General features: G+C 48.1%; 1 protein-coding gene across 1 annotated transcript; it reads right to left on the bottom strand.

Moving 5' to 3' along the window:
- Positions 1–3: 3 nt before the first annotated feature.
- Positions 4–25,334, bottom strand: RAB5C (RAB5C, member RAS oncogene family). The gene is made up of 6 exons (XM_053567650.1): positions 25,181–25,334; positions 4,445–4,698; positions 2,754–2,905; positions 2,368–2,490; positions 1,473–1,566; positions 4–914 (listed from the first exon to the last, which is right to left on the bottom strand). The coding sequence occupies exons 2-6, from the start codon at positions 4,608–4,610 to the stop codon at positions 799–801; spliced, it is 651 nt and encodes a 216-aa protein (XP_053423625.1). The 5' UTR covers positions 4,611–4,698; positions 25,181–25,334; the 3' UTR covers positions 4–798.
- Positions 25,335–26,284: the final 950 nt, after the last annotated feature.

Raw genomic sequence — 26,284 nt, forward strand, 5'->3', positions numbered from 1 at the left:
GTGTGAGGTCGATTGATCGGCTGACTATATTGACAAGATACTGATTGGTTACATGTTGAAGAATACAATACAAAATACAGAAAAAGTTGGTTCCATCCCCTCCCACTCCCCCTATCCCACCCATACTCATCATCGTGATTTGGTCAGAACAGGACTCAGAGCTAGAGGTCAGGGTGACTGAGGGTGGAGGGATTGTGAGCAAGTTTGTGGCTGTCACAATAATGCTGTGGAAATGCTGTGGCTTCTCTTCCAGCTGGGAGTCAGGGGCTGGGAGGGGGTGGCAGCCTGATGCTAGCAGCTGAGGGGAGAGCTGCCTGTCCCTTCCCTAGCTGCAAGGCCTGCCCCACTGCCCCAAACCAAGACCATTCCAAACTAGGTGAGGATGCCGATGCTCTTGCTGAGTCTGCTATTCGGCAAGAGGAAAAGGAAGGGTAATTGCTCCATCCCCTGCCCCCATATGTAAGGGTGGGGGGAACAGGAGCAGGTGGCTACTACCAGCAAAGGAAAAGTGGGGGAGCAGTAGAAGGGGGAGGAAGTGGGAAGAGCAGAAGATCATATATATTAAAAAAGTGACTTAAGACTTAAAATTGAATTAGTATTTGTACAGAAAGGTGCAGGTGGAATAACTCACTCCGGCCTATGATCAAAATTATATGGAGAAATCATGGTGGACCCCCTCCCCCTGCCCCCCTAGTGGTGGCCTGAGCGTTAAGTGCGATTGGTTAGAGTGGATTCCAGTCGGTCATTCGTTCAGGCAGCGGAGGAGGCGGAGGTGGGGGCAGCGGGCAGGCAGTGGGTTCAGTTGCTGCAGCACTGGCTCCTGCTGGCTGGGTTATTCTCTTGGAGGTCCACACCTCGGTTTCGGCCTGGAGCGCCAGCTGCATTCTGGGGCTCATTCTTGGGAAGCTTTTTAGCTGTTTGAGAGAGGAGGGAAAAAATACACTAAAATGCAGTACCAGTACTATCTCCCAATTCTACTGGAGCAGAATCTGGCCTTTACCATCCAATCATGATAACACATTGAGGGCTTCTATACACCGGGTACATTCTGAGTGTTCCAAGAAACTGAGGCAAAGAGTTTCTTTTCTTTTTATTTTTTGCAAACAGAGTTTAAATAAATTGCCCAGGGCCACAGAGCTTGTAAGTGGCAGAGCCAGAATTTGGACCTGGGCAGGATAATTCCACAGCCAAGTAAGCTAAAAAAAAAAAAAAAATAAATAAAACCCTGGGAAGTGGGTAGGCTCTGAAATGGGTGGCAAGCTAAAAGGGTGAGGGAGTGAAATGTTAACAGTTTGGCGTAGGCTTTAGGAATTCCTGGGGTGAACTACCCACATCTAGGAGTAAGATGGAGAAACAGCTTTTTGGAAAGACTGTTGGAAGTGGTTAAAGATCTGTTGGTGAAGATGCCTGACAGAACAGCAGATAAGTGCTATGCTCTTAGTGGTGGAAGGAGGGGAGGAGAGGCAACTTACCTATTGCCATGAAAATTTCATTCACATTCATTGCAGTCTTTGCTGATGTCTCCATGAACAACAAACTGTTGTCGTCTGCATAGGCTTGTGCTTCCTAATTCGGATAGAGGTGAGAGAGGGTGGGAGGGAAATGTTGGCAGGGAGGGAAATGTTGAACCCTTCCCTGTTTACAGTGCTTTCTACACAACAGAGGAAGGGGCTTTTACTTCTAAGCAACAGCCAATGTCTTACTCAGGCTTCCCTAGGTCCACTCTGCCTTCTTGCTCTTCAAAATCACTAGGCTAGGAAATACTCCTAGAAAATTTTTCTACAAATAAACTAGTACATTTGGACAAAAGTATGTACATGTTTACTGTAGCACTGTTTTTAGGCTTTTGCTGCAAACAACCTAGAAGCCTAGCAATTAGGGACTGGTAAAAAATTATAAGATGCAGTATGTATAGCATTTTCCCCGTTTATGTAAAGATGAGGATTCATATACATGTGCCTACTTCTGGAAAGGCAAAAAACTATGGGGAACTTCGGGGTAGAGAGACTTGAGTTTCTAGGGTTAGGAAAGTTAAATTTCATTCTACACACCTTCTTGTACTATTTAAATGTTACTATTTGCTAGTATGACATGAAAAAAGTATTTTTCAATAAGTTTAATAAAAGTCAGTTTATAAGAAAAAAAAAGGCATATTTTTATACACACACCTATTCCCACACTGCTAGAGAACAAGATGCAAGGGAGAGGCAGGTGACAGTTCCTTTTAGGCCCATGCTTGAGTCATGAGAGAGCAGGTGGAAGTCCCCTGCTGCCTCCGAGCATAGCCCTTCCCAAAGCCCCTGAGCAGCCCAGGGAGGCTTTGTGGAGCTGGCTTACTCCTTGCCCCAATTCTGTCCGTCTCCCCACCTGGAATTCCACGGCTCTCTTGCTGGCCAGATCCGCCTTGTTACCCGCAAGTGCAATGACGATGTTGGGACTGGCCTGCCTTTGTAACTCCTTCACCCAGTTCTTGGCCCGTGCAAATGTATCCTGAGGAGACAGGGCCATAATGTCAAGGGGACAGACAGGCATTCTGCTCAGGCATTCTCAATAGAGAAGCTCCAGCTGGCATACCAGAGTAAGACACTGCCACCTTAAGATTCTGGTGAGAAATCCCCAAACAACAGAGAAAATCTGCCCACAGCCCACCCGGAAATAGAGGGTAGAAAGGCCTGAAACCAGAGCTTAGAGAACCCATTGCCTGAGGCTTCAAGAAGATGAGGGCAGAAAGAGAAGGAAGGGAAGATCTTTACTGTGTTGGTGATGTCATACACCACGATGGCAGCTTGGGCCCCCCGATAGTACATGGGGGCCAGGCTGTGATACCGCTCCTGTCCAGCTGTGTCCCAGATCTCAAACTTGACTGTTGTGTCATCCAAGCAGACAGTCTGTGTGAGGAAGGCCGCTGGAAGAGAGAAGGCTGTGTCAGAAGGCAGGAACAAGTTAGAAGCCACCCGCATATATTTCCACTGTTGCTTCTAGCCTCTGGCACTTAGAAGTCTGCTGCCGAAATGGACACAGAAAAGTCTTCAACCTAGTAGTGTGAGAAGAAATAGTGTTTTTTTTTTCCTTTTTCTTTATTTTCTTTTTTTGCTAAGAGACAGGGTCTCACTATATAGCCCAGGTTGGTCTTGAACTCCCAGAAGTGATCCTCCTGCCTAAGCCTTGTTAGTAGCTAGGATTACAGGTATGTGGCAACACACCCAGCTACCTTAACAGAGGTAATCAAGTTAGAGTTTGTACTTTTATGTATGTCTCTGGGGGATGAGGACTGCACAGACCTTGCAGACCCACCCAAGGCAAGCCTGCTTGCACTTGGGCCATTTTAGGACCACTCTCAAAAAAAGGACCCACAGCAAGAGAAAAGCCCAGAGTAAACCTGACTCCAGGCACAGAAGGGTAAGCACCCCAACCTCCTCTTCTTCCTCCCACCCCTCAGAGAGAACAGCCCAGTTGGAGAACTCTCTAGTCTTTCAGTATGCTCCAGCCCAGGGCGTCACTGACCTTCAGCTTCCTTAGGACATTCTTACATACTATGCTAGGGAAGTACATTCTGTTCCACTGTCAGACTCAAACTGGGTGGCTGGCTTCCCAACTGTCCCTGCCACCTCCAGGCATGCTGGCTAGTAACCACCCTAGCTCTGACCCAGACTTATTCCTACATGGCCACTCTGTGGTCTAACCTGCAGGGAGCACAGTGACTCTATCTTAGTGGAACAAAGGACACTTGAGCATATGCTTCAAAGGAGGTATCCCAGAGCTGGAATGGACAGGTGGAATCCCCATTTGCCCCCACAGCTGTACAGTGAAAGCCGCTTTCCTTGTATTCCCTCCCCCACCTCACTTCCCCTCCCCAGCACAAGGAGACTGCTGACACAGCCAATTCTGTTTCCAGCTGCTTGGAAACCTCCTACCAACCAATAGAGTAGAGAAGGAATGACTCAAGACCAACGCTGGCCTTGGTCAAGGTTTGTACTGGCCACTGAGGCAGAAGGCTGAGTTCAGCCCCTTACTCACATCCTAAATGCTGACCACTGGAGAATCAACAACGTGCTATAAGCTCCAGAAAGATTAAAGGTCAGCTTCAGAAATGCCAGCCTATCACCCAGCTGTGATGGCCAGGACATCTATATGGTAAAGAGGGACCCTCCAGAGTCACCCTCTTTCTCCCCAAGGCCAGGTCAGTGGATGGGTTTCAGTCAAGGCCACACAAATAATAAAGAGACAGAACCAGGATGGTAAGCCAGTTTTTGACTCCCAACAATGCTTGTTGGGACTCGGGCATGGACAACAGGTGCAGGATTCAATTTCAAGTCCCACAGGAGGATGAGGTGCTGCTGCCAGATGTATTTAGTTTCTATGAGCAGGCAGCCTCCCCTCTCCTTAAGGTCAAGGCATTTCTCTGGCACCCCTGGGCCATCCCAACTCCCTCATGCCCACTCACCTCCAATTGTGCTCTCCTGGTACTCGTGGAATTGTCCCTTGACAAAGCGGAGGACGAGGCTGGACTTGCCCACCGCAGACTCCCCCAGCAGAACCAGCTTAAACTGACAGATCTTGTTCCCAGCAGCTGGCCCGTTGGGTCGTGCTGTGCCTCCCCGACCCGCCATTGCCTGTCCAGGTGTAGAGGTACCAGAGAGTGTGGGGGCGGGGCTGGTGCTATGCAAAGAGGCACTTAATGGGGAGGGAGGCCTCCAACTGCAGGGGAGAAATGAGAAGGATTGGGTTAGTTTAGAAACTGTCGCCCTATGAGGCCTTCTTAGACCATAAGTATTTCCCTCTGACCTCCCCAATGACCTGGCTGACTGCTTCCTTGCCCTCTACCCCCAAAGGTTAGGAGACTAGCCCTCACTAGGTTGTACTCTAGTATAGCTTCTGGAACCACCTAAGTGGTAAAGAGGGCCTCCAACTTCAGGATCATGGCACTGAACACACTGACTTTTTTTTTGAGACAGAGTCTCAAGCTGTTGCCCTCGGTAGACTGCGATGGTGTCACAGCTCACAGCAACCTCAACTCTTGGGCTTAAGCGATTCTCTTGCCTCAGCCTCCCAAGTAGCTGGGACTATAGGCGCCCACCACAATGCCTGGCTATTCTTTGTTGCAGTTGTCATTGTTGGTTAGCTGGGCCGGGTTGAAACCCGCCAACTTCGGTGTATGTGGCTGGCACCGTAACCACTGTGCCACAGGCGCCAAGCCCCACATTGACTTCTTGATCCCCAATGTGTACATTCACCTACAACTGAACACACACAGGAGAGGCATGGATGTACCGGATGTAAGTCTCCTGTTGACTTAACTGTCACCAGGCTTTTTGGGCTACAGTAAAAAAAAAAAAAAAAAAAAAAGCCCAGGGAGACATTAGGACTTAGGTCAACAAACTGAATTTGTGGTCTGGTAGCACTTGCCTCTGTGTGGAGCCACAGCGGGTGGTGAGGCAGACAAGGGTACAGGGAGTCCTGGTGGAAAGCTCCTTAGATAAGGGTCTGGCCAGTGCAAGCTGTTATCAAAATTGCCATTTTTCAGTAGGATGGCTGGAGCCCAGGAGTTCGAGGTTGCAGTGAGCTATGATGACGCCACTGCACTCTAACCTGGGCAACAGAGTGAGACCCTATCTCCCTATCTCAAAAACAAACAAACAAAAAAGCCATCTTTCTCCTACCACCTCCAAAGGACTGACTTTCTCCGTCTCAGGTGGGTTGTCCACCGCTGTGCACTGGAATCAAAGCACAGTTCCCTTTCTCATCCTAAGCCTCTTTCCCAGTTCTCTTATTCCTGACCAGAAGTCTCATACACATTAAAAAACAAAACACACACAAAAACAAACACACACCAAAGTCAGCTCTGCTAGCAGCCAGAACAGCTGCCAACTCTCCCTTTTAAATAGAGACCTCGGTTCCATTCTCTACTGGCAGAGGCGGGGTGACGCACAGACAGGGGAGGTACAGGGGGCAGAGGCAAACATGAACACCAAGCCCTGCACCCACAACAGCAGGTGTTTCAGCCCCAACATCTTAGTCACTCAGCTGGGTAAGAGCTCTGAAGCCTCTAGTTTTTTTTATTGTTTTTTTAATTTTTTTTTATTTCAGAACTGCAAATAAGGATGAGGAGCCTGTTCTAGAGTTAGACCAAAAGATATCAGAACATATACAGAACGTCTAACAAACAAGTGCTGTGAGTAGGTATCAAGTACTGAACACTATGTTCAGCATTTGAACCTAGATCGGAAAGAAAAGGTTTTTATTAGACTGCCCCTCACATAATAGAGTCTAAGATCTCAGGGAGAGCCCGACCTACCCCTGAACAAGGGGACTGCATTCCCTTAGTCCAGGCACAGGGGTGTGAATGAATAAGGGATGTCTGTGAGAAGCAAATGGTCTAGGCTTATGCAAGAAGCTGACAGCAAAGGGTTTGCTTTGTTCAACCTCAAATCGTTTTCCACATCCAAGTTCTCCCAGCAACGCGTTTAAAAAGTGGGCTTCAGGAAGAATGATTCACTAACCAGGAACAACAGTTTCCTTTCTGGACAGCACCAAAGGAAAAGAGGTTAAAAATGGGGTCCACCTCTTCCCTAAAAGTATAAGGAAGGAAGTATGAGGGGGTCCCAATTAGTAACCAGAAATGCCATGTAACTATTTCATACTTATGCCATTTCACTACTTTCATAGTTTAAGATCCTTTCTCATTGGGTGGCGCCTGTGGCTCAGTCGGTAAGGCGCCGGCCCCATATACCGAGGGTGGCGGGTTTTAAACCCGGCCCCGGCCAAAACTGCAGCCAAAAAATAGCCAGGCGTTGTGGCAGGCGCCTGTAGTCCCAGCTACTCGGGAGGCTGAGGCAGGAGAATCGCTTAAGCCCAGGAGTTGGAGGTTGCTGTGAGCTGTGTGAGGCCACGGCACTCTACCAAGGGTCATAAAGTGAGACTCTGGCTCTACAAAAAAAAAAAAAAAAAGATCCTTTCTCATTTCACCCGAGTCCATGAGGCGAGGTATATGCTTGCTACTTCTTAGAGATCCCTCCTCACACTGCCTACACACTAGGAACCTGAAGAGTGCTTACCAAATGCAATAGTTTTTTTTTGAGACAGAATCTGACTTGGTCAACCTGGGTAGAGTGCGGTGGCATCATAGCTCACAGCAACCTCAAAGTCCTGGGTTTAAGAGATCCTCCTGCCTCAGCCTCCAGAGCAGCTGGGACTACAGGCACCTACCACAGCACCCAGCTAATAGAGATGGGGGTCTCACTCTTGCTCAGGCTGGTCTTGCCAAATGAACATTTACTTGGCATCGAGGGGCCTTTATCTCTTTTAAACTTTACAACAATCTCCTGTTTTTCAGATAAATAACTTGATGCTCAGGTACTAAATCCTCTGCTCAAGGGCACCCAGCATATAGGTGACACTGCCATCCTTCCTGCTGTGGGAAAACAATGAAGGCAAAGCTGCCTGGCCTCTTATTTGCTTTGGGGTTGCTGGGTGAATGAGACTCTCATTTTGAGGCAGCAGCTTTGCTGGCTTCTGCAATAGCAACAGTGAGCCTGTAGTCCCTGAGTATTCCCAATAGTGGGAGGAGCTGCCAGAGCCAGGCAGAGTGACAGTGACAGAGGGGAAACCACAGTGGAATTACAAGTTGGTGATTATCATGAATCTACATGGAACACACAGAAATTTTGGCTGGACAACAAAGAATGGCTAGGGCCCTAGAGGAGGAGGTAAGAACAAGTGGGGAGAAGGAGTGTCAGACAACCTAGTCCTGGATTCCAAAACACAAGAGCAGCTGCGGGTGAGGGCTACTGGGCTGGGGAATATCTAGCACCTTCCAAGACAAGACAAACAGAGGCAATGAAGCTCTTGCCCCTCCCAAACCAGTGGGTTTCCAAACCTGCTCAAACAGAATGTGATTTTCTTAACAAGCCAGAAGGGGAGACAAACAGCTGTTATGTAGTAGTTCTCAAACTGTACATCAGAGTCATCTGTGCAGCCAGGCCCTGGAGATTCCCATTAAGGTTTGGAGCAGGGCCCAGTTATCTACAGATGCCAAGGCTGGAGCATCTGGCACAGGCACCAGCTCTGGGCACCACAGGTGTGACTGTGTCTTGCCACTTCTGGGTCAACTAACAGAAGCCACATGAGCCTAGTATTAGCATTCTCATCACTAACATTGGGCATACCAGGGTTAATGACAGTGATGGCCAAGTGTCTCTCACACATAACGTTGAATAAACAGTAGCTAACAGTATTGACATGACATTATTATTTCTAATACTTACTCTAAACTATTGGCAAACAGATCTTGGCCAGCCCAATGAACCCAGACACACTTGTACTCGGCATAAACTGGCTGGTGCCATGTTCTGCCTCGTTACTGGTCTTGCCTTCCAGAGATACATGAGCAGCTACACATAGCACTTTTTATGGTCTGCTGCCTCATGGTTTTCCTGGCCCTGCTTAGTGATCTTATGAGCAGAGATGTCCAACCTTTCCAGGCAATAAAGCACCAAGAAAGCCAATTTTGCCATGAGAAGTACACAGAGATATGGGGGTGTCTGAGACAAGTGAAGGCTAGACCCAGGGCTCCAGGAGGCTTTATCCCCTCCCCTCCTGAGAGAGGAATGGAAAACATACCCCTGCCAGGCAGTAGGGTGAACTCATTCACCGAGCTGTCCTGTCTCCCAGCCTCACTGGGGATCTCTTCTCCTGAACCAGTGGCAAAAATGATCCACAGGTGCAGCTGGGTAATGGGATTATAACCCAAAATGGCATAGTAAAAGTCTTTGAGACAAAAATCAAATTTTCCTTAAGAGCTAAAGTTTCTTCTAAGATACAGAATGGGCCAAAGATTCTTTTTTTTTTTTTTTGGTTTTTGGCCAGGGCTGGGTTTGAACCCGCCACCTCTGGCATATGGGACCGGCACTCTACTCCTTGAGCCACAGGCGCCACCCTGGGCCAAAGATTCTTTTCCACAAGTGTGATGGCCATCACAGAGCTTTAGGTCCTGGGGTAAAAGACTCTCCTCGCCATGACACACTCCCAATCAGACCCTAGTTTGTTCAGAGACCACCGAAACTCCGCACTGGTCTCAACCTCAAGTCTTCCACAGTAAGGGGGGAAGAATGCAAGGATTGGGGGCACCCTATCTGGTGTGCCTATTCCCACAGTGCACATGACAGGTGGCACAGACCCAAGCCCTTAAACACCCCAACATGTTCAGTCAGCCCTGGGGCCAAGAGTGGGAGAGAAAGAGAAAGTAGGACACTGCTCTTCCTTGTTCTGGGGTTTCCTCTGCTCTGGACACTACAGGTCAGTGGATCTCAAACTCTTTCTCATCGGAATCACCCAGGGCGTTTAGAAAATAACCCTGACCAGCTGAATTAGCATCTGGGCGGCGCCTATGGCTCAGTCGGTAAGGCACCAGCCCCATATACCGAGCGTGGCAGGTTCAAACCTGGCCCCGGCCAAACTGCAACCAAAAAATAGCCGGGCGTTGTGGCGGGCGCCTGTAGTCCCAGCTACTCGGGAGGCTGAGGCAGGAGAATCGCCTAAGCCCAGGAGTTGGAGGTTGCTGTGAGCTGTGTGACACCATGGCACTCTACCGAGGGCCATAAAGTGAGACTCTGTCTCTACAAAAAAAAAAAAAAGAAAAAGAAAATAACCCTGACCAGCTGAATTAGCATCTCCAGTGGTGGAGTCCAGAAACCAATGTTTTAATAAAAATTTCCGTAAGTGATTATAAGCAGCTGATCAAAGCGTGAGAACTACAGTTTATTCAGGAAGCAGGGAGAAATCCAAGAGACAGAAAGGTGGCCCAGGCCAGTGCAGTCACAATACGAGTGAATCAGTTTGGGGGGACACTTCTCCTGGACACCAGGTGCTGCCCCAGTGTTGCCCTACCCCCCATTCCAGATTTTCATCAGTCTCTTCTTTAATCTGTGAAGTTACCACTTCGTATTTTTTGTCCTTCCTGGTAAAAGGGTAAGCAACTCCAGCTGATGAGTGTCTTTTGTGCTTCCTGTTTGCTTTAAAGACTTCCTCCAGCTGAGATTCCCAGCACAGCCGGGATAGTGAGCTGATTAGGGAAACCAATCAGACCAGTGGCCAGAGGGTAGGTGGAGTGCAGACTCTCACTCAAGGTTAGCAGGGTGGCTTGGAAACCAAGTGACCTCGCCAAGGGCCCCGGAGGTGGTTCTCCCAGTGACTCTTTAGCTGCACTTCACTCTGGAAAAAGGCCTCCCTGAATATTTAACACCATAAGAATCAGGCAAGAAAAGTTAGAGAGGGAAATGAGGGACACAGGAGGAGAGGTAATTAGGTTCAAAGGCTAAAAGTGAAAGAAATTTTTTTTTAAAGCCAAAGGAAGCCAAGGTTTTGCAAATGCTTTCACAGATTCAGATTAGTTGGGGGAAATGATTTACAACAGATTCAAAACACAGCTCTTCCTCAAAGGGGAAAACCACCACTACTGGCACACAGGAACAGAGGACAGATTTACAGCAGGACTGCCCAAGCTTCTAGCTGGTAGCAGATCCTGAAGCCCTGAGCCACATGAGGTACTCACACACCTTCCCCAGCATGACTAGCAGGTTAGGACCTGGGAGGCTAAACTGGGTTTGGATCAAGCCTGGCTCCAGTGTTTATTAGCTGTGTGACGTTGGCCAGGTCATACAAGTGATCATTATCATCTTCAGTTCCTATCTCTAAAATGCTGGTATTTAATACTAATTGCACAAACTTGCTGTAAAGGTTAAATGAAACAATGCACAAAGTGTACTACACAACACACAAATTAGGCTGAATCTGAGGTTCCAACAAGTGGCAGGTTTATTGTACCAGAGGCTAGCTAACTGGCTTTGACTAGTAAGTCAGAGATCAGCAGGGCCTTAAAGACCTGATCCTATTCTTAACATTTACAAAGAAGGGAATGAAAGTAAGGCACAGTGACCTGCCCAGAGTCACACAGCCAGTTGGTAGCAAAGCCCAAGTCTGCCCAAGACCCAACTCAAGCAAGGCTCCCCTATCAGAAACAGAAAAACCCTGAGGATATCAACACGTCACTACATCTACTAAGAATAATGGGGGCTGTGACCTTCTATATGTGCTTCTATAGCTTGGCTTTTAGCTAGGGAAAAATGAGTTTCTGTCAAACTAAAAAAAGCACGCTGCTGTATGGAAAAGTTTTATATCTTGATGTGGGAGGTAAAATACATAGGTGTAAAGAAATATAAAAATCCATCAAAGACTGGCTGGGCATGGTGGCTCTTGCTTATAATCCCAGCACTCTGAGAGGCAAAGGTGGGAATGATCCCTTGAGGGCAAGAGCTTAATACTAGGCTGAGCAATATAGTTAGATCCTTGTCTGTACAAAAATAATTTTCAAAAAAATTTAGCCAGGCATGGTGGGGCACACCTATAGTCCCAGCTACTCAGGAGGCTGAGGCATGAGGATTGCTTGAGCCCAGGAATTTGAGATTACAGTGAGGTATGACTGGGCCACTCCTCCTCAGCCTGGGCGACAGAGCAAGATCCTGTCTCAAACAAACAAACAAAAAAAACCCCCAAATCCATGGAGCTGTACACTTAAGATTTGTGAACTTTACTAAACCAGGAGAATGTGACAGGGTACACTTGGCCATGGAAACCAGAGTTTAACCACTCAGGTTGAGTGGCTGAGATTTGGAAAAGACTCCCGATGGGATGTGTTGGGCCAAGGGGCTCCTTGTCCCACCAATAAGTAGGAGGTTTAGGAGAGGTGGCGGCAGGGAAGGACAGAGGTGCTGCCTTCCCCCAGCCACAGAAGATGACTCCCTCTCCAGGAGAAGGTGAAATAAGCCATGCTAGAGGAACTCAGAGTGAGCTGGGTCCCTTACCACTAGGACAAGCCCTTGAATCTGCCTGAGCACCCAACTCCTTTACCCTTACCTGGGATTGGCTTCATTTCACACCCTCTCCCCCCTCCCCACTTTTTTTTAAAATACAGTCTCACTCTGTCACCCTCAGTAGAGTGCTGTGGCTTCAGCCTACCTCACAGCAACCTCATGCTCTTCGGCTCAAGGGCCCTCTTGCCAAGGCTCAAGAGATCCTCTTGCCTAGGCCTCCTGAGGGGCTGGGACTACAGGTGCCCACCACATGCCCATTAGTTATTGTTGTTGTTTTTTTTTTTTTTCTATCTTTAGTAGAGATGGGGTCTCGCTCTTGCTCAGGCTGGTCTTGAAATCCTGAGTTCAAGCCATCCATCCACCTTGGCCTCCCAGAATGTTAGGATTATAGGTGTGAGCTACCACACCCACTCATTCCCCTTTCAATGACACCTGAAGCCAAGTGCCTAGACTTCCACACCACAGTGAGGCCCTAGGAGAGTCTACCAGAGTCCCAGCTGTGGGAACCACGTCCACCAATTCTTGCAAAGGGAGCCAGTGTGCAGGGGGCCAAGAGGCTCAAGCCTGGACACAGGACTATGGAGTAATGCTTCACCACACACTGTCCCAGCTAAGCCTGGAACTTTGTCATGAGTGAGGCAGGACAGAGCACAGCTGGCTCCTGCTGCCTGTTCCCCACTGTAGGAAAGCCTGTGGTGTCACTCGAGACAGACCCCCAGTTTCCCAGGACCCTCTCCCAGCAAGAATGCCACGAAATCCTTCCCAGTTCTCAACGACAGATGGTTCCCTAGAAAGGCTCAGAGAGGAGCCTCTAGTGTCCACAGGGAAGAAAGACGACTGCTAGGAGTAGGACATCTCCATGTATCTGCTGACACAGCTTGGTCAGTGTGGTCTGTCCATACTGTCCACTGAAGGGCCCCAGGATTCACAGGGAGATCAAGGATTCTCAGTTACCAGCCCTGCCGAACAACAGAGAGAAGACCCTGGGGCAATGGGAGGCCCACGGACAGGGCTGGCCTGCAGCTGCGCAGGACAGGGCTTGTCCTCCCTATGGACTCCAGGAGGCACTGGGGGCGGCGGGGGGTAGGGGGGCAGGCCCTAACTCTGACATTCCTGAGAGACTATTCTCCCTAAGAGGGCCTGGCCTCTGATTCAGCACACCTCATTTAGTAGGCTGTGGCACATTCTCTGTCCCTGTCTAGGACTGCTCTATAAAAAGCCTCAAGCGGCGGCGCCTGTGGCTCAGTGAGTAGGGCACCGGCCCCATATGCCAAGGGTGGCAGGTTCAAACCCAGCCCCGGCCAAACTGCAACAACAACAACAAAAAAAGCCTCAAGCAAGAGCTTCAGGTGCAATTCAGCACTTTCAGGGGCCCAAATGCACATACACTTCTAGGCACATGGCATGGTGAGGATGACAACAAGGACATGTGTTAGCTCATACCCCAACCCTCAGCTCCTCACTTGCCAAAGCCAGGAAAAGGGTCAGCCAAGATAAAGGTTCTTCCCTGGCCCCAGCCCACACTGCCACTGTCCTGGGATGGGGCATGAGTCATACAGAAGCCAGTCAGGACTTAGGCAGAATACCTGTTGACCATCAATCCTCCAAAATACCCTGTATTTTCTACATTTTCTAACTGGAATCTCATTAATGCAGGGCCTGTCTTCCCCTGTTTCAGGAGGGCCTCTGCAGAGGCCAGGAGTACCCGCCAGAACAGCTGCCGCTTCTGCTGCTGCCCCAGGCCCAGAGGGACTCCAAGAACCTCTGCTGAAAGTCAGGCTAGTAGGCATCTGCTCATCCTGCTACTCACACCAGCAATTGCCACCTCTTACAAGCCCTTCCTATCTTTACAAATAACAAAAACAAAAGAAAGCCCCCCCACCCACACACACAGTGCTTAGAGGCTGCCCAACTAACCAGAAAAAAGTCAAAGTCCTCACTTTGATCCGAGGGACAATGGCTATCCTTAGAAGTCTGGCTGCCAAAGAACAATATTTATAGAAAGACCTTTTATGGGTGGCGCCTGTGGCTCAAAGGGGTAGGGCGCCAGTCCCATATGCCAGAGGTGGCAGGTTCAAGCCCAGCCCCGGCCAAAAACCACAAAAAAAAAAAAAAAAAAAGAAAGACCTTTTATTTCTTTTCTTTTTTTTTTTTTCAGTTTTTGGCCGGGGCTGGGTTTGAACCCACCACCTCCAGCATATAGTGCCCTACCCCTTTGAACCACAGGCGCCGCCTGACCTTTTATTTCTTAAGTTTTGCTGAACAAATTGTAGAACGGGGCCAGGTAAAGAGATTAGGCAATGAATGGGTCCAGACAAGTTTTAGCCCCACTACATGGTGTACTTTCACGGCCCCCAATTTTTTTTTTTTTTTTGGTAGAGACAGAGTCTCACTTTATGGCCCTCAGTAGAGTGCCATGCCATCACACAGCTCACAGCAACCTCCAACTCCTGGGCTTAAGCGATTCTCTTGCCTCAGCCTCCCGAGTAGCTGGGACTACAGGCGCCCGCCACAACACCCGGCTATTTTTTTTTTGTTGTTGCAGTTCGGCCGGGGCCGGGTTTGAACCCGCCACCCTCGGTATATGGGGTCGGCGCCTTACCGACTGAGCCACAGGTGCCGCCCACGGCCCCCAATTTTTATAAGACTATTATAGGTGACAAGAGATTGGAGAAGTTGGGGGACTGAGGGCTGGGGGAGTGAAAAAGCAAGAGAAACTATGGGCACTGTTGCAGATGAAAAGGTTCACATTATTAAATTCTCAAATGTTGGGTGGCTCACGGCTGTAATCCCAGCACTCTGTGAGGCTGAGGCAGGCAGATCGTCAGAGCTCACGAGTTTGAGACCAGCCTGAGCTAGAGCAAGACCTCGTCTCTAAAAATAGCTGGGCGTTGTGACAGGCACCTGTAATCCCAGCTACTTGAGGAGCTGAGACAAGAGAATTGCTTGAGCTCTAGAATCTGAGGTTGCTGTGAGCTATGATGCCATGGCACTCTACCAGAGGTGACAAAGAGAGACTGTCTCAAAAAAAAAAAAAAAAAATCCCTCAAATGTTGGACTATGGGCTTCCTTTGTGTTAACTGCATATAACATCAAGCCTGACACACAGGAGATACTCATAAATAAATATGATCGATTGACACACAATATAGATATGGCCTGGCCTGCTTAGGCTTGGCAAATGAGTGGGGCAATTGAGGGCTTGAACACACATCCACCAGCCAGATGACTCAGACAGAGCCCTCCTCAGCCAAGGAGCTGCTTCACCTCCCCAGGTGAGGCTGTGCAGGTCCCTATTGCACAAGGATTAGAACACAAATGCTGGAGGCAGACAAACTTCAGCTCAAGTCTTAGAGCCACCACTTAGTAGGGTGGCCTGGTGCTTTGTTGCTGCACCTCTTTCCTTACATGCAAAATGGAGAGACTAGTACCACGGGTCTCCCAGGGACATTGAGAAGACGATGCACGTAAGACTCTTAGCAAATGGCCTGGGTCATAGAAACAAACAGTAAATGTTTATGGGACAAAGAAGCTTCTGTCCTGAAAGTCGCAGTGAAGGGAGTACACTCCTCAATCCATACGCTCAGGCACCATTCACACACTCCTTGTACCTCCAGGTTCCTATTTTTCAACACCTCTCATTTGGAGAGAATGCTGATAGGATGTCTTTCATCAGTTTCCTAGAAGATGCCTGATGTCCTGGGCAACTCCAACACCCCTGTAATCTCTGGCGACCAGCTTCCAAGCCACCAACCAATAAATCAGCCTCAAGGTGATGCCCCAACCAGGCAAACCATAAGCCCTTTTTAAAAAGCCCCACAACATGGGGGCGGCGCCTGTGGCTCAGTTGGTAGGGCGCCGGCCCCATATACCGAGGGTGGCGGGTTCAAACCCAGCCCCGGCTGAACTGCAACCAAAAAATAGCCGGGCGTTGTGGCGGGCACCTGTAGTCCCAGCTACTTGGAAGGCTGAGGCAAGAGAATCGCTTAAGCCCAGGAGTTGGAGGTTGCTGTGAGCTGTGTGAGGCCACGGCACTCTACCGAGGGCCATAAAGTAAGACTCTGTCTCTACAAAAAAAAAAAAAAAAAAAAAAGCCCCACAACACAAAGTATCTTAAAGCCCAAGTGCCCTTCCTTTCATCTCAAAGCCTCTTTCAGGAAAGGGAAGAAACAGTTCAGTTGTGGAGAGGGGGAGGGGACAGGAATAGGACAGCTGACAAGAAACTAGAGTTCCTTTTAAAACCCAAGCTGAAAATGCTAGAGGTTTGGAAATTGGCTTCATTAATCACCACGGCTGTCTGAGCAGCTCAGAGAGCAATTTGATGACTAGGAGAGCAGCCAGGGTTAGGGAGGCCACCCATACCCTCCTTCATGCCTGGAAGGCTTCTGCCACAGCCACCTGAAGGGGACACACATGGGGCTATGAATAGAAGGCAAGAGGCTTGTAAACCAGCTCCTATTAAGGTCCCCAGTTAGTGTTTCCAGCAGGATTCAAGTTACACATTTTCAGAAAGATGACAGTATAATGGGAGGATTTAAGCTATTCAATGATTCAGGATCACAACTCAAAGTGACAGCCTGCCCTGAGCCTGCTCGGAGCCATAAACCCTCCCATGGGGATAGTACTGTTTCTGAATGGCAGCAAAAGATGCTGGCATGGACCATATGGAATCTTCTATGAGACTCAGAGTCCAGGAAGGTTTGGCTGGAGAATTTAACACCTTATCCCTTATCTTCCCAACTGGATGGTAAACATTAAAGTAAATACCAAATCTGTAAGGGTATGGGTGAGTAGGGAGCAACAGCCTGGTACTGGGATCAACTCCCAGGACCAGAATTGATTCTCACAGCATAAATTTCCCAGGTCCATCTCTACCTTACCCAACTCGGGAGTCTTCAGTAACCATGACTAATCATCAAGAGCAGAAACAATTTGACTTATCCACATAACTCCATGTCAACATCCATGAGAGAACATGTTTGCTAAAAAGGCAAGGGTCTTGGAGAGCCAGCTGCACCTAGGACTGGGAATCTTGTAGTGCCAAAAAGTAAGGAAGTGCTCAAAAAAACCTCACAATGACTGGGGTAGGTCAAAGGGAGCTTGAAAGAGCAGCCAATGACCATAGCTGAAACAATATGAGCAACAAAATAAAGCAGTATTGGATTACAGACCAAAGTGTAAAATAAATATCCATGAGTTCACAGGGATATAAATAACTGCACGAATAAATGAGGGAGAACAGACAAATCTCTTGTGTAGAAGACTTTAATAATTTACATAGATACTCTGCCCTCAAGGGGGGAGAAAAACTCCCTATTCCTTAAGTGTGGGCTACACCTAGTGACTTCCTTCCGAAGGGCACAGTATGAAAAGAGGAGGGGGAAGACAACTTTACAGTGAAGAAAGCTGACAAATATCATCTCAGCCCTGTGATCAAAGTTGACATTAACCACGGTAAGTCATGTTGATTATATGCACCCTTGATACGATGTGATGAAAGTGGCATTTTATCTTTCTGGTCTTCCTCCCAACAACTCCTAACCCCTAGTCATGAGAAAAACACTGGATACATCCCAATGGAGGGACGTGCTATAAAATATCTTACCAGGCAGTATGACTCACGCCTATAATCCTAGTACTTTGGGAAGCTGAGAGGAGGATTGCTTGAGCCCAGGAGTTTGAGGTTGCTGTGAGCTATGATGATGGAACTGCTCCCTAGTCGGGGCAACAGAGTGAGACCTTGTCTCAAAAAATAAAAAGGCCAAGCACGATGGCTCATGCTTGTAATCCTAGTAGTCTCGGAAGCCAAGGCGGGTGGATTGCCTGAGCTCAGGAGTTTAAGACCAGCCTGAGCAAGAGTGAGACCCTGTCTCTAAAAATAGCTGGGTATTGTAGTGGGCACCTATAGTCCTGGCTCCTCAGGTGGCTGAGGCAAGAGAATCACTTGAGACCAAGAGTTTGAGGTTGCTGTGAGCTGTGACACCACATCACTCTACCAAGGGTGACAATGTGAGACTCTGTCTCAAAAAAAGTAAGTAAGGGCTCATTGCCCGTAACTCAGTGGTTAGGGAGCCAGCCATATACAGGGGCTGGTGGGTTTGAACCTGGCCCAGGCCTGCTAAAACAATAATGACAACTATAACAAAAAAACAGCCAGGCATTGTGATGGGTGCCTATAGTCCCAGCTACTTGGGAGGCTGAGGAAAGAATTGCTTAAGCCCAAGAGTTTGAGATTGCTGTGAGCTGTGATGCCACAACATTCTACCAAGGGCGAGATAGTGAGACTCTGTCTCAAAAAAAAAAAAAAAAAATGTAAATAAATAAATAATATTAAAAAAAAATACCTGACCAGTAAGCTGAGTGTGGTGGCTCACACCTGTAATCCTACCACTCTGGGAGACTGGGGTGGGTGGAATGCTTGAGTTCAGGAATTTGAGACCATCCTCAGCAAAAGTGAGACCCCCATCTCTACTAAAAGAAAAACTAGCGAGGTGGTGTGGCAGGTGCCTGTAGTCTCAGCTATTCCGGAGGCTGAGGCAAGGAGCTCTCTTAAGCCTAAGAGTTTAAGGTCGCTGTGAGCCAGTACACTCTACCCTAGGGCAAGAGAGTGAAACTCTGTCTCAAGAAGAAAAAACAAAACAAAACAAACAACAAAAAAACCTAACCAGTATTCTTCAAAACTGTCAAGATCATCAAAAACAAGAAAAGTTAGGCTGAGTGCAATGGCTGATAACTGTAATCCCAGCATTCTGGAAGGCCGAGGCAGGCACCTGAGCTCACCACTTCAAGACCAGCCTGAGTTAGAGTGAGACCTTGTCTGTAAAAAATAGCTGGGCATTGTGGTGGGCACCTATAGTCCCAGCTACTCAGGAGGGAGGCTGAAGCAAGAGAATCGCTTGAGCCCAAGAATTTGAGGTTGCTGTGAGCTACAATGCCAAGGCACTCTACAAAGTGAGACTGTCTCAAAAAAAGAAAACAAAACAGGAAAAGTCTGAGAAACTGTCACAGCCAAGAAGAGACTAAGAAAACATGACAACTAACTGTAATGTGGGACCCTGGAACAGAAAAAGGATATCAGGTAAAAACCTAAAGAAATCTGAACAAAGCATGAACTTTACTGTAAAATATAAGATGTTAACAATAGGGGGAAACTGAGTATAGGGATTTGTGAGAAAATCTTTACTACCTGAAGAATTTTTTCAAACTACTTTGAAATACTAAGTTTATTTTAAAAAACAAACAAAAAAAAACAAACACAGCGGCTCATCTTGTGACAAAATGAGGTCCGAGGACTCGAGGTACCATAAACTCACATTCTTGAAGATAAGTTAACTTCACATGGAGCTGGGTTGAGGGGTGGTGAGAAGGAGGGTTGGTGCAGCCAGATAAACAGTCTCTGGGTGAGCAGAGGATAATATCTAAATACGACGGCCACATGGGCAGGGGAGTTTAAAGGCCACACTTGTGGAATTCATGTGGGAGTTAGGGGACCCTATCACCACTAACTGTCCTACACAGCTGTTGCTATTACTTTCTCAAGGCCACCCTCAAGAGCGAGCCTTGGGCAGACATGCAGAACAGCAGCCATGGACAGAGTCAAATCACTTCCACTGATCCTTGTGCTAAGCACTGGTCTGGCGTTGGTGCCACCTCATCACACGTAGCCACAGAAGTTCAGCACGTTCTGCCCTATCAGATACTCACACTGGAGAAGCTGGTCTACAGGACTGTGGGTAGTCAGAGCCATGCCCGCCTCTTCCTATTAAACCCTTCCCTGGACATGGAGATTTGGAAAGCTTTCCCCAATGGAAATTCAGTTTGTGGCCTGCCCTCTCCATCATCTTCACCATATATAACATTCCTTCTATTTACCTATTCGTTCTCCTGTTTGTCTGCAAGCAACTTTTTGGAGGATGGACCAAAGATATGGCTCAAGCTTTAGAATCAGACGGATGGAAGTCTGAATCCCAATTTGCCAATCTAAGGTGTATGAGTTTAAGAATATGTTAAAGGAAGAGGGCAGGCATTTGCTTCAAGGGCAGGTTTGATACACATATCTGCTCTTTCCTTTAACAATTTCAGTGGGGAGCGTACTAAACGAGGTATTAAATACTTTGAAATAAAACAGGACACATCTGTGCCCCTAAAGGGCTCCTACACTAGTAAAGGGTATAGACAAGGAACAATGAGATAGCAGTAAGATAAAGCCCAGGAGAAAAGTCCTCAGCCTACCTTGGGCAAGGGAAAGCTTCACAGAGGAAATGACATTCAAATGACACTCTCTGAGCTTTGAGAGAAAGGTAGGAGACAAAGCTTCCAGGCAGGTGAGGTGGAGAAGAGCCTCTTGACAAAACGAACAACATACATTCAGCCCACAGAGGGTACAAAAGAGGCTGTATTGCAGAGAGGTATGAGCACAGATCCCTGACTTGCCACTTACAACATTGTTCCTCACTATAACCTGGGGATTAAACACAGTACCTAGCTCCTGTGGTGGGTGTGAAGATTAAATAAGTCAATACATGCTAAGGGCTCTGAAAAGTGACTGGCACATGGTAGGCAAAGCTCAAAAAGTTTAGCTTTTCTCTACATTATTGTTTCTGTATGTGGAAGATGGGGCTATTAAAAGGGTGAGGTGGCTCATACCTGTAATCCTAGCACTCTGGGAGACGGGTGTATTGCTTGAGCTCACAAGTTTGAGACCAGCCTGAGCAAAAAGTGAGACCCCGTCTCTACTAAAAGTAGAAAAAACTGAGGCAAGAGGATCGCTTGAACCCAAGAGTTGGAGGTTGTGGTGAGCTATGATGCCACGGCACTCTACCCAGGGTGGCAGCTTGACAATCTGTCTCAAAAAAAAAAAGGGGGGGGGAGAGCTCTTTACTCTGAAAACTAATCTCTTTTAATACCTGGCTATTAATGCAGAGGACCCCTTCAAAAACTTTCCAGTGCTCTTCTGCCATGGTTCGTGAAAGCACTATTTGGATTTTGGGACATCCTAAGTTTATAGATCCTACCTGAAAAAGCACTTCTCAAATGCCCCCAAGAAAAGTACTTCGGACTTAAGTCAGGGGAGAGGAAATGCAAAACCCCAGGAATCTGGGAATTGAACCCAAAGCAGCCTGCTACAACCCAAATATTGTCTTCAAGTTTCCTGTTTTAGTTTACATTCATGCAAACTCTGCATTCTAATCCACAATAGATCCAGGGCAGTTTTATTATTTATTTTTATTTACTTATTTTTTGAGATAAGAGGCTTACTTTGTGGCCCTCAGGAAAGTGCCGTAGCATCATAGCTCACAGCAACCTCAAACTCTTGGGCTTAAGCAATCCTCTTGCCTCAGCCTCCTGAGGAGCTAGGACTATACACATCTGTCACAACGCCCGGCTATTTTTACAGACAGGGTCTTGCTCTTGCTTAGGCTGGTCTCAAACTCCTGAGCTCAGGCTATCCACCCGCCTCAGCCCCCCAGAGTGCTAGGATTACAGGTGTGAGCCACCATGCCCAGCCTGTAGGACTGTTTTAATATGAAGATACTCACAACTGAGTAAAGACCTCATTTAGTCTGCAGCTGTGAATAGTCACAACACATAACCCCAGTGGGGACTGGGAATCCCAGTGGGAGAAACACAGTTATATCCTTAGCATTCTTCTCTGTAAAATGGGAATATAACCCCTGTCAGTTCCGGTCGGTATCTACAAAATGAGACAATATGTGAAACCATCAAGCGTTACCAGGCATCACAGTGGATGGCTGAATTACAATGCTCCTTCAAAAGTCCATTTACCCACCAGAGACAACTGCTATTTTGCAGGGATTGATTCTGTGCAAGGTACTAGACTAGTTCCTTTCTCCTTTATTTCTACTTCTGCAAGACATTTAGTATTCCCATTTTACTGGAATAGAGGCTCATCGAGGTCAAGTAACAAGCCCAAGGTCACACAACTGGTAAGTGGGAGAGTCTGGATGAGAACTCAGGTCAAAGCTCTCATGCCTCCCTTGCCATCCCACTGCCTCTCTGTTTACTGGACAAGAGTTAGAAGGAAAAGGTTCTAAGATGTATTTGCTTGGTAGGGCTGAATTTAAATTTATATGCTTGCTCTGTTTGCATGTAAATTCTAACGAGAGGAGCTCCCGGTGAAAAGCCACATTATTCCCACTTGCAAGCAGCACCAAAGTGGAATTAGAGGACTAATCCAAGGCCAGCTCTGCTGGTTCCCTATCCCCTTAAGCCTGCCCAGCAGGACCCCTGAGTTTACTCACTTTTACTTTTGTTTTCTAGTCACTATGACTTTCAGGATCCCAAGAAATTAATGGCAATGTCAGCAAACTCCTGGGCCCTTAAGAGAACTGACTTGGGGCTCCTAGCTGTCATGGTCCCCAAAGGCAGAGGAAAAGGGGGTTAAGATGGAGAATAGAAGGTTGGGTAGAGGTGGAGGAAGAAAACAGAAACACATGAGGAATGCCAGAGATGAAGAAGGCTGAAGGGCTGAGTCTGCACTTGTGCCACTGTTTGCTCAAGCTCTGTCTTGTTCATTTAAGAAACAGACCATGGCTGGGCATGGTGGCTCATGCCTATAATCCTAGCACTCTGGGAGGCTGAGGCAGGTGGATTGCTTGAGCTCACGGGTTCCAGAGCAGCCTGAGCAAAAGCAAGACCCCGTCTGTACTAAAAATAGAAAAAGCTGAGGCAAGAGGATCGCTTGAGCCCAAGAGTTGGAGGTTGCTGTGAGCTATGATGCCATGCCACTCTACCCAGGGCAACGGCTTGACACTCTGCCACACAAAAAACCCAAAAAAACAAAAAACAGACCAGAGCATGAAGGGCCCACTAGTAGGAAAGATGAGGTCATATCTGACCCTGAATCCCACTTTCTAACTATATGATTTTAGGCAAGCTACTTAAGTTCATTCAGCATCAACTTTCTGTGGGGATACAAATCTCGCTATCTCCCAAGATACTTGTTTACTGGACAAGAGTTAGAAGGAAAAAGTTCTAAGATGTGTATGAAAAGAACTCTGCACCTTTAAAATAATTTATAAAAATGAATTGTTGGCTGGGCACAGTGGTTCATGCCTGTAATCCTATCATTCTGAGAAGTCAAGGGGGGAGGGTTGCTTGAAGCCAGGAGCTCAAGACCAGCCTGAGCAGGAGTGAGACCCCATCTCTACCAAAAATAGAAAATTTAGCTTGGTGGCACATGCTACTTGGGAGGCTGAGGCAGGAGGATTGTTTAAGCCCAGGAGTTTGAGGTTGCAGTGATCTATGATGACATCACTGTACCACTCTAGCACAGGCAATAGAGCAAGACTCTGTCTCACAAAAAAGAAAAAAGAATCGTTACCATCCCTCTACAGTATAATGACCAAATGGCTGTGAAAGGCAAGAAGACAGAGGAACAATATATGAGACTTCTGACCCCCACAGAGCCCTCCCTCTTTCTGACAAGCAGTGTCAGACATCTTCTTAGACTCTATAATTTCTGGATGCCAGAAGTGGCTGCATAAGCACCCAGAGCACTGATGCCTTCCTTGTTTCTTTGAAAGGTAGAGCTTCTCCTTCAAAAGTCTATTTCCAAGTCAGAGCTAGGAAAGCACACTCAGACAAAGCAAAGAACTTCCTCTTAGATGGATGGTCAGTCTTATCCCAGGACTCCTGAAGAGTGGCAAACCACAGTCCACCCTAAAAGGTTAAATCTGGTCAGACACCAATGGTTGGTAAGCACTCAGTCTTCTCTGCCCTGCCTATCAGAGGCACAGGCTGGCCAGATCAGAGCCTCCAATGAGCTCAAACAAATATAGAACTTGTGATCCAGCTGTTGACCCTAATAAGGAAGGTTCTTTTCCTTGTCCAATAAAAAGTGAAATAAGGTCTAGTTCAAAAGACTGTAGGAATCAGACACTAGGAACTGCCCAGAAGTAAAAGACCTCAAGGCAAAAAATATCAGCACTTGTAAGTAGCATCTGAGAGTGGTGAAGGTGGCCCTGAACATTGAAGAGCTATAGAAATTCCCAAGGATTGCATGGCTTTTCCTCCCTTCCTCCACTGTAGATAGCAAGGGTCAGTCGTGGACTCAAAGTCAGGCTGTTCCTCATTAAAGTAGTCTCTGGCCTGTACTTTGTCCACATAACAAAGAACCTTCCAGCTTAGTCTGAAATAGCACCTTATTTCATACACCTAAGTCCCAAGCAACAGACAAAAATTGTATGTCAAAATGTTTGATGAAATGAACTTGTATTTTCTGGCATGTGTGGGCATTCTTTAGGCTATAAAAATTAGCACATTAATAATCCAGAGCTGCAGCTATGAACTTGACTTATTCCTCTGAATAAGTCTAAGCACAGAAAGGACTGGAGACAGACCTGGCATGGTGTGGACCTGTTGCTCAGGGTGGTGTATGTGTATGTGTTTGTGGGTGGGAAAGAGATGGGCTTTGAATTCCAGACTCCTCATTTTTGGTCTTATTGTCCTCTCTATAGACCAGTAGACAGCAGTCCCAGGAGGAGCAGTCCCTCTAAGGCAGCTTGGAACCACTCACGTGCTTTAGGAGGACAGAGCTGAGCCTGGAGCAAGGAGGGAGGAGGAGGGGAGAGAGAAGATAATGAATGGGCAGATCCAACCTGATCTATGATCTGCAGCTAGGATTGAGCAAATCTCAGCTAAATTCTTCAGATGCAGGAAGAGATACACACTCAGAGAAAAACATAACTAGAGGACTGACTAGGAAGTGAAGGGAGCAAGACAAGAAAACAGTTCATTCCTAGTAAACTCTGCTGAGGTCCTGGTTGGCTCTCTGGCTCGAAGACAGAGAGGAAGTAAGGCGTTGTGGAAGCGCAAACACACTTCAGTGAGTGTGGAACGGTCTTACCCAGACCACCCCGCCCCCAAAGGAAATCAAGATATTCCTCTAAGGCTGGAGGGGACACTGGTTCTGAGGGACGGGAGAAGGAAAACGGCGACAGACAGCACTCACTGCCACCTCTAAGGAGAAGGAGAGAAGGTTCCTTCACACCCTGGCAGAGATCCTACAATTCTGAGAGCAGGGGGAGCGGACCTTAGTGTCCCTCTCTCCCACAATTGGATTGGACAGGCCAGAGGAGAGCCCTGGAGTTTCTCCAAGGCTCATGAAAGGCAGGTAAACGAAGGAAAGAAGCCCCCCTTTTTAGTCCGACGCCTGGGGAACCCCTTAAGAGGGGGCTACGGGTCGGGGGAGGGGCCAGTACCCCCTAAGCTGGGGTTGGGCGGAAGGAAGGGCTGCCTTGGAGAGGTTTCAAGGCAGGCGAGACATCGGGTCCCGGGACAGGCATACTCACGGCGGCTCCGGGGCGGCGGCTTTACTTGTGGCCGGGTCTTGGACTGGCTCCGCTTTTCTTCCCCCCGGCGGTGTCCCAGGCTCCGGCCTCCACTTCCGCCTTTCAGCTGCTCCGGATCCGGATTTCCACCTTCTCCCCGCCCCTCTAAACTACGAGGTGACTGACAGAGCGGAGAGACCAATGGGAGGCACTCTTGGTCGACCTCCCGCAAGTGGCGCCGGAGGGGCGCGGGAGAGAAGGGAGGGCTCGCGCGAGGCACGGTGGGACTTGTAGTTGGCAGCGCGGGGAGGAGCCGACGGCTGCCTGGGACTCGGGCTTAGGGTGGAGCCAATTGCCGGCAAGGCGGGGCCGCGTCGGGAACTTTTTAAGGCCAAGACTGCCAACCGTGTTACCACTGGTGCCGGGCGCCCCGAGGGGAGGAGAGTGATAGAGAGTTAGAAAAAGGCAGAGAACTCTGTTTGGAGAATTAGGAAAGGAAAAACATGGTGTAAATGAATATGTCCAGGAGGCCGCGTGGACCAGTCCTGTGTATTCACTAGCCAGCCAGGAGAAGCCCCGGTCCGCACTGTGGGCCAAGTCATCTCTCGGACCCGAAATGCTGGGGGCATCTGTGATCGGGAAGATGATGGAAAGCTCTGTAGGGAGGGTCTTTGGAGGACGCTGGGTGAGATCAAAGGGAGAGCTTCTGCCGCCGCCTCCTGCTTTGCCTCGGGAACCCTAAACACTCCAGGACCCCTTATGCCTCTGCCGGCCACTCCTCCCACCCAGAATCAGCTCTTCTTTCTGGTGCCAAACACAGAACTGGACAACCTCTGCCTCGGCCTTTCTCATCCATAAATATAGACTAGACCCACCTCCACCCTATCCGGATCAGGACTATTTCTGTTTTCTTCTGCTCTCCTCAATATGGATTAGAGCCTCTTCTGCCCACCCCTGTCTACTAACACAGGCCAGTAGCTCCTCTCTTTCGCATCTCCTCCCCTCCCCCAGGAATACTACTCAGAACCTGTATATAATCAAAGCTAACCCCAGAGACAGATGGGGCCATTTTGCTTACGACTCTGGTCAACACAAATTAAGCTTTGGAGCCTGAGCTAAGAAATG

The sequence above is a fragment of the Nycticebus coucang genome, chromosome 18 (genome assembly GCF_027406575.1).
Source record: "Nycticebus coucang isolate mNycCou1 chromosome 18, mNycCou1.pri, whole genome shotgun sequence".
NCBI lineage: Eukaryota > Metazoa > Chordata > Mammalia > Primates > Lorisidae > Nycticebus > Nycticebus coucang.

Coding starts and splice junctions, on each gene's coding strand:
- RAB5C (XM_053567650.1), bottom strand. CDS start 4,610: ATGGCGGGTCGGGGAGGCACAGCACGACCCAACGGGCCAGCTGCTGGG. Junction 2,906..4,444: donor CCAGGAGAGCACAATTGGAG/GTGAGTGGGCAT, acceptor TCTCTCTTCCAG/CGGCCTTCCTCACACAGACT. Junction 1,567..2,367: donor AGAGAGCCGTGGAATTCCAG/GTGGGGAGACGG, acceptor TATCCGAATTAG/GAAGCACAAGCCTATGCAGA.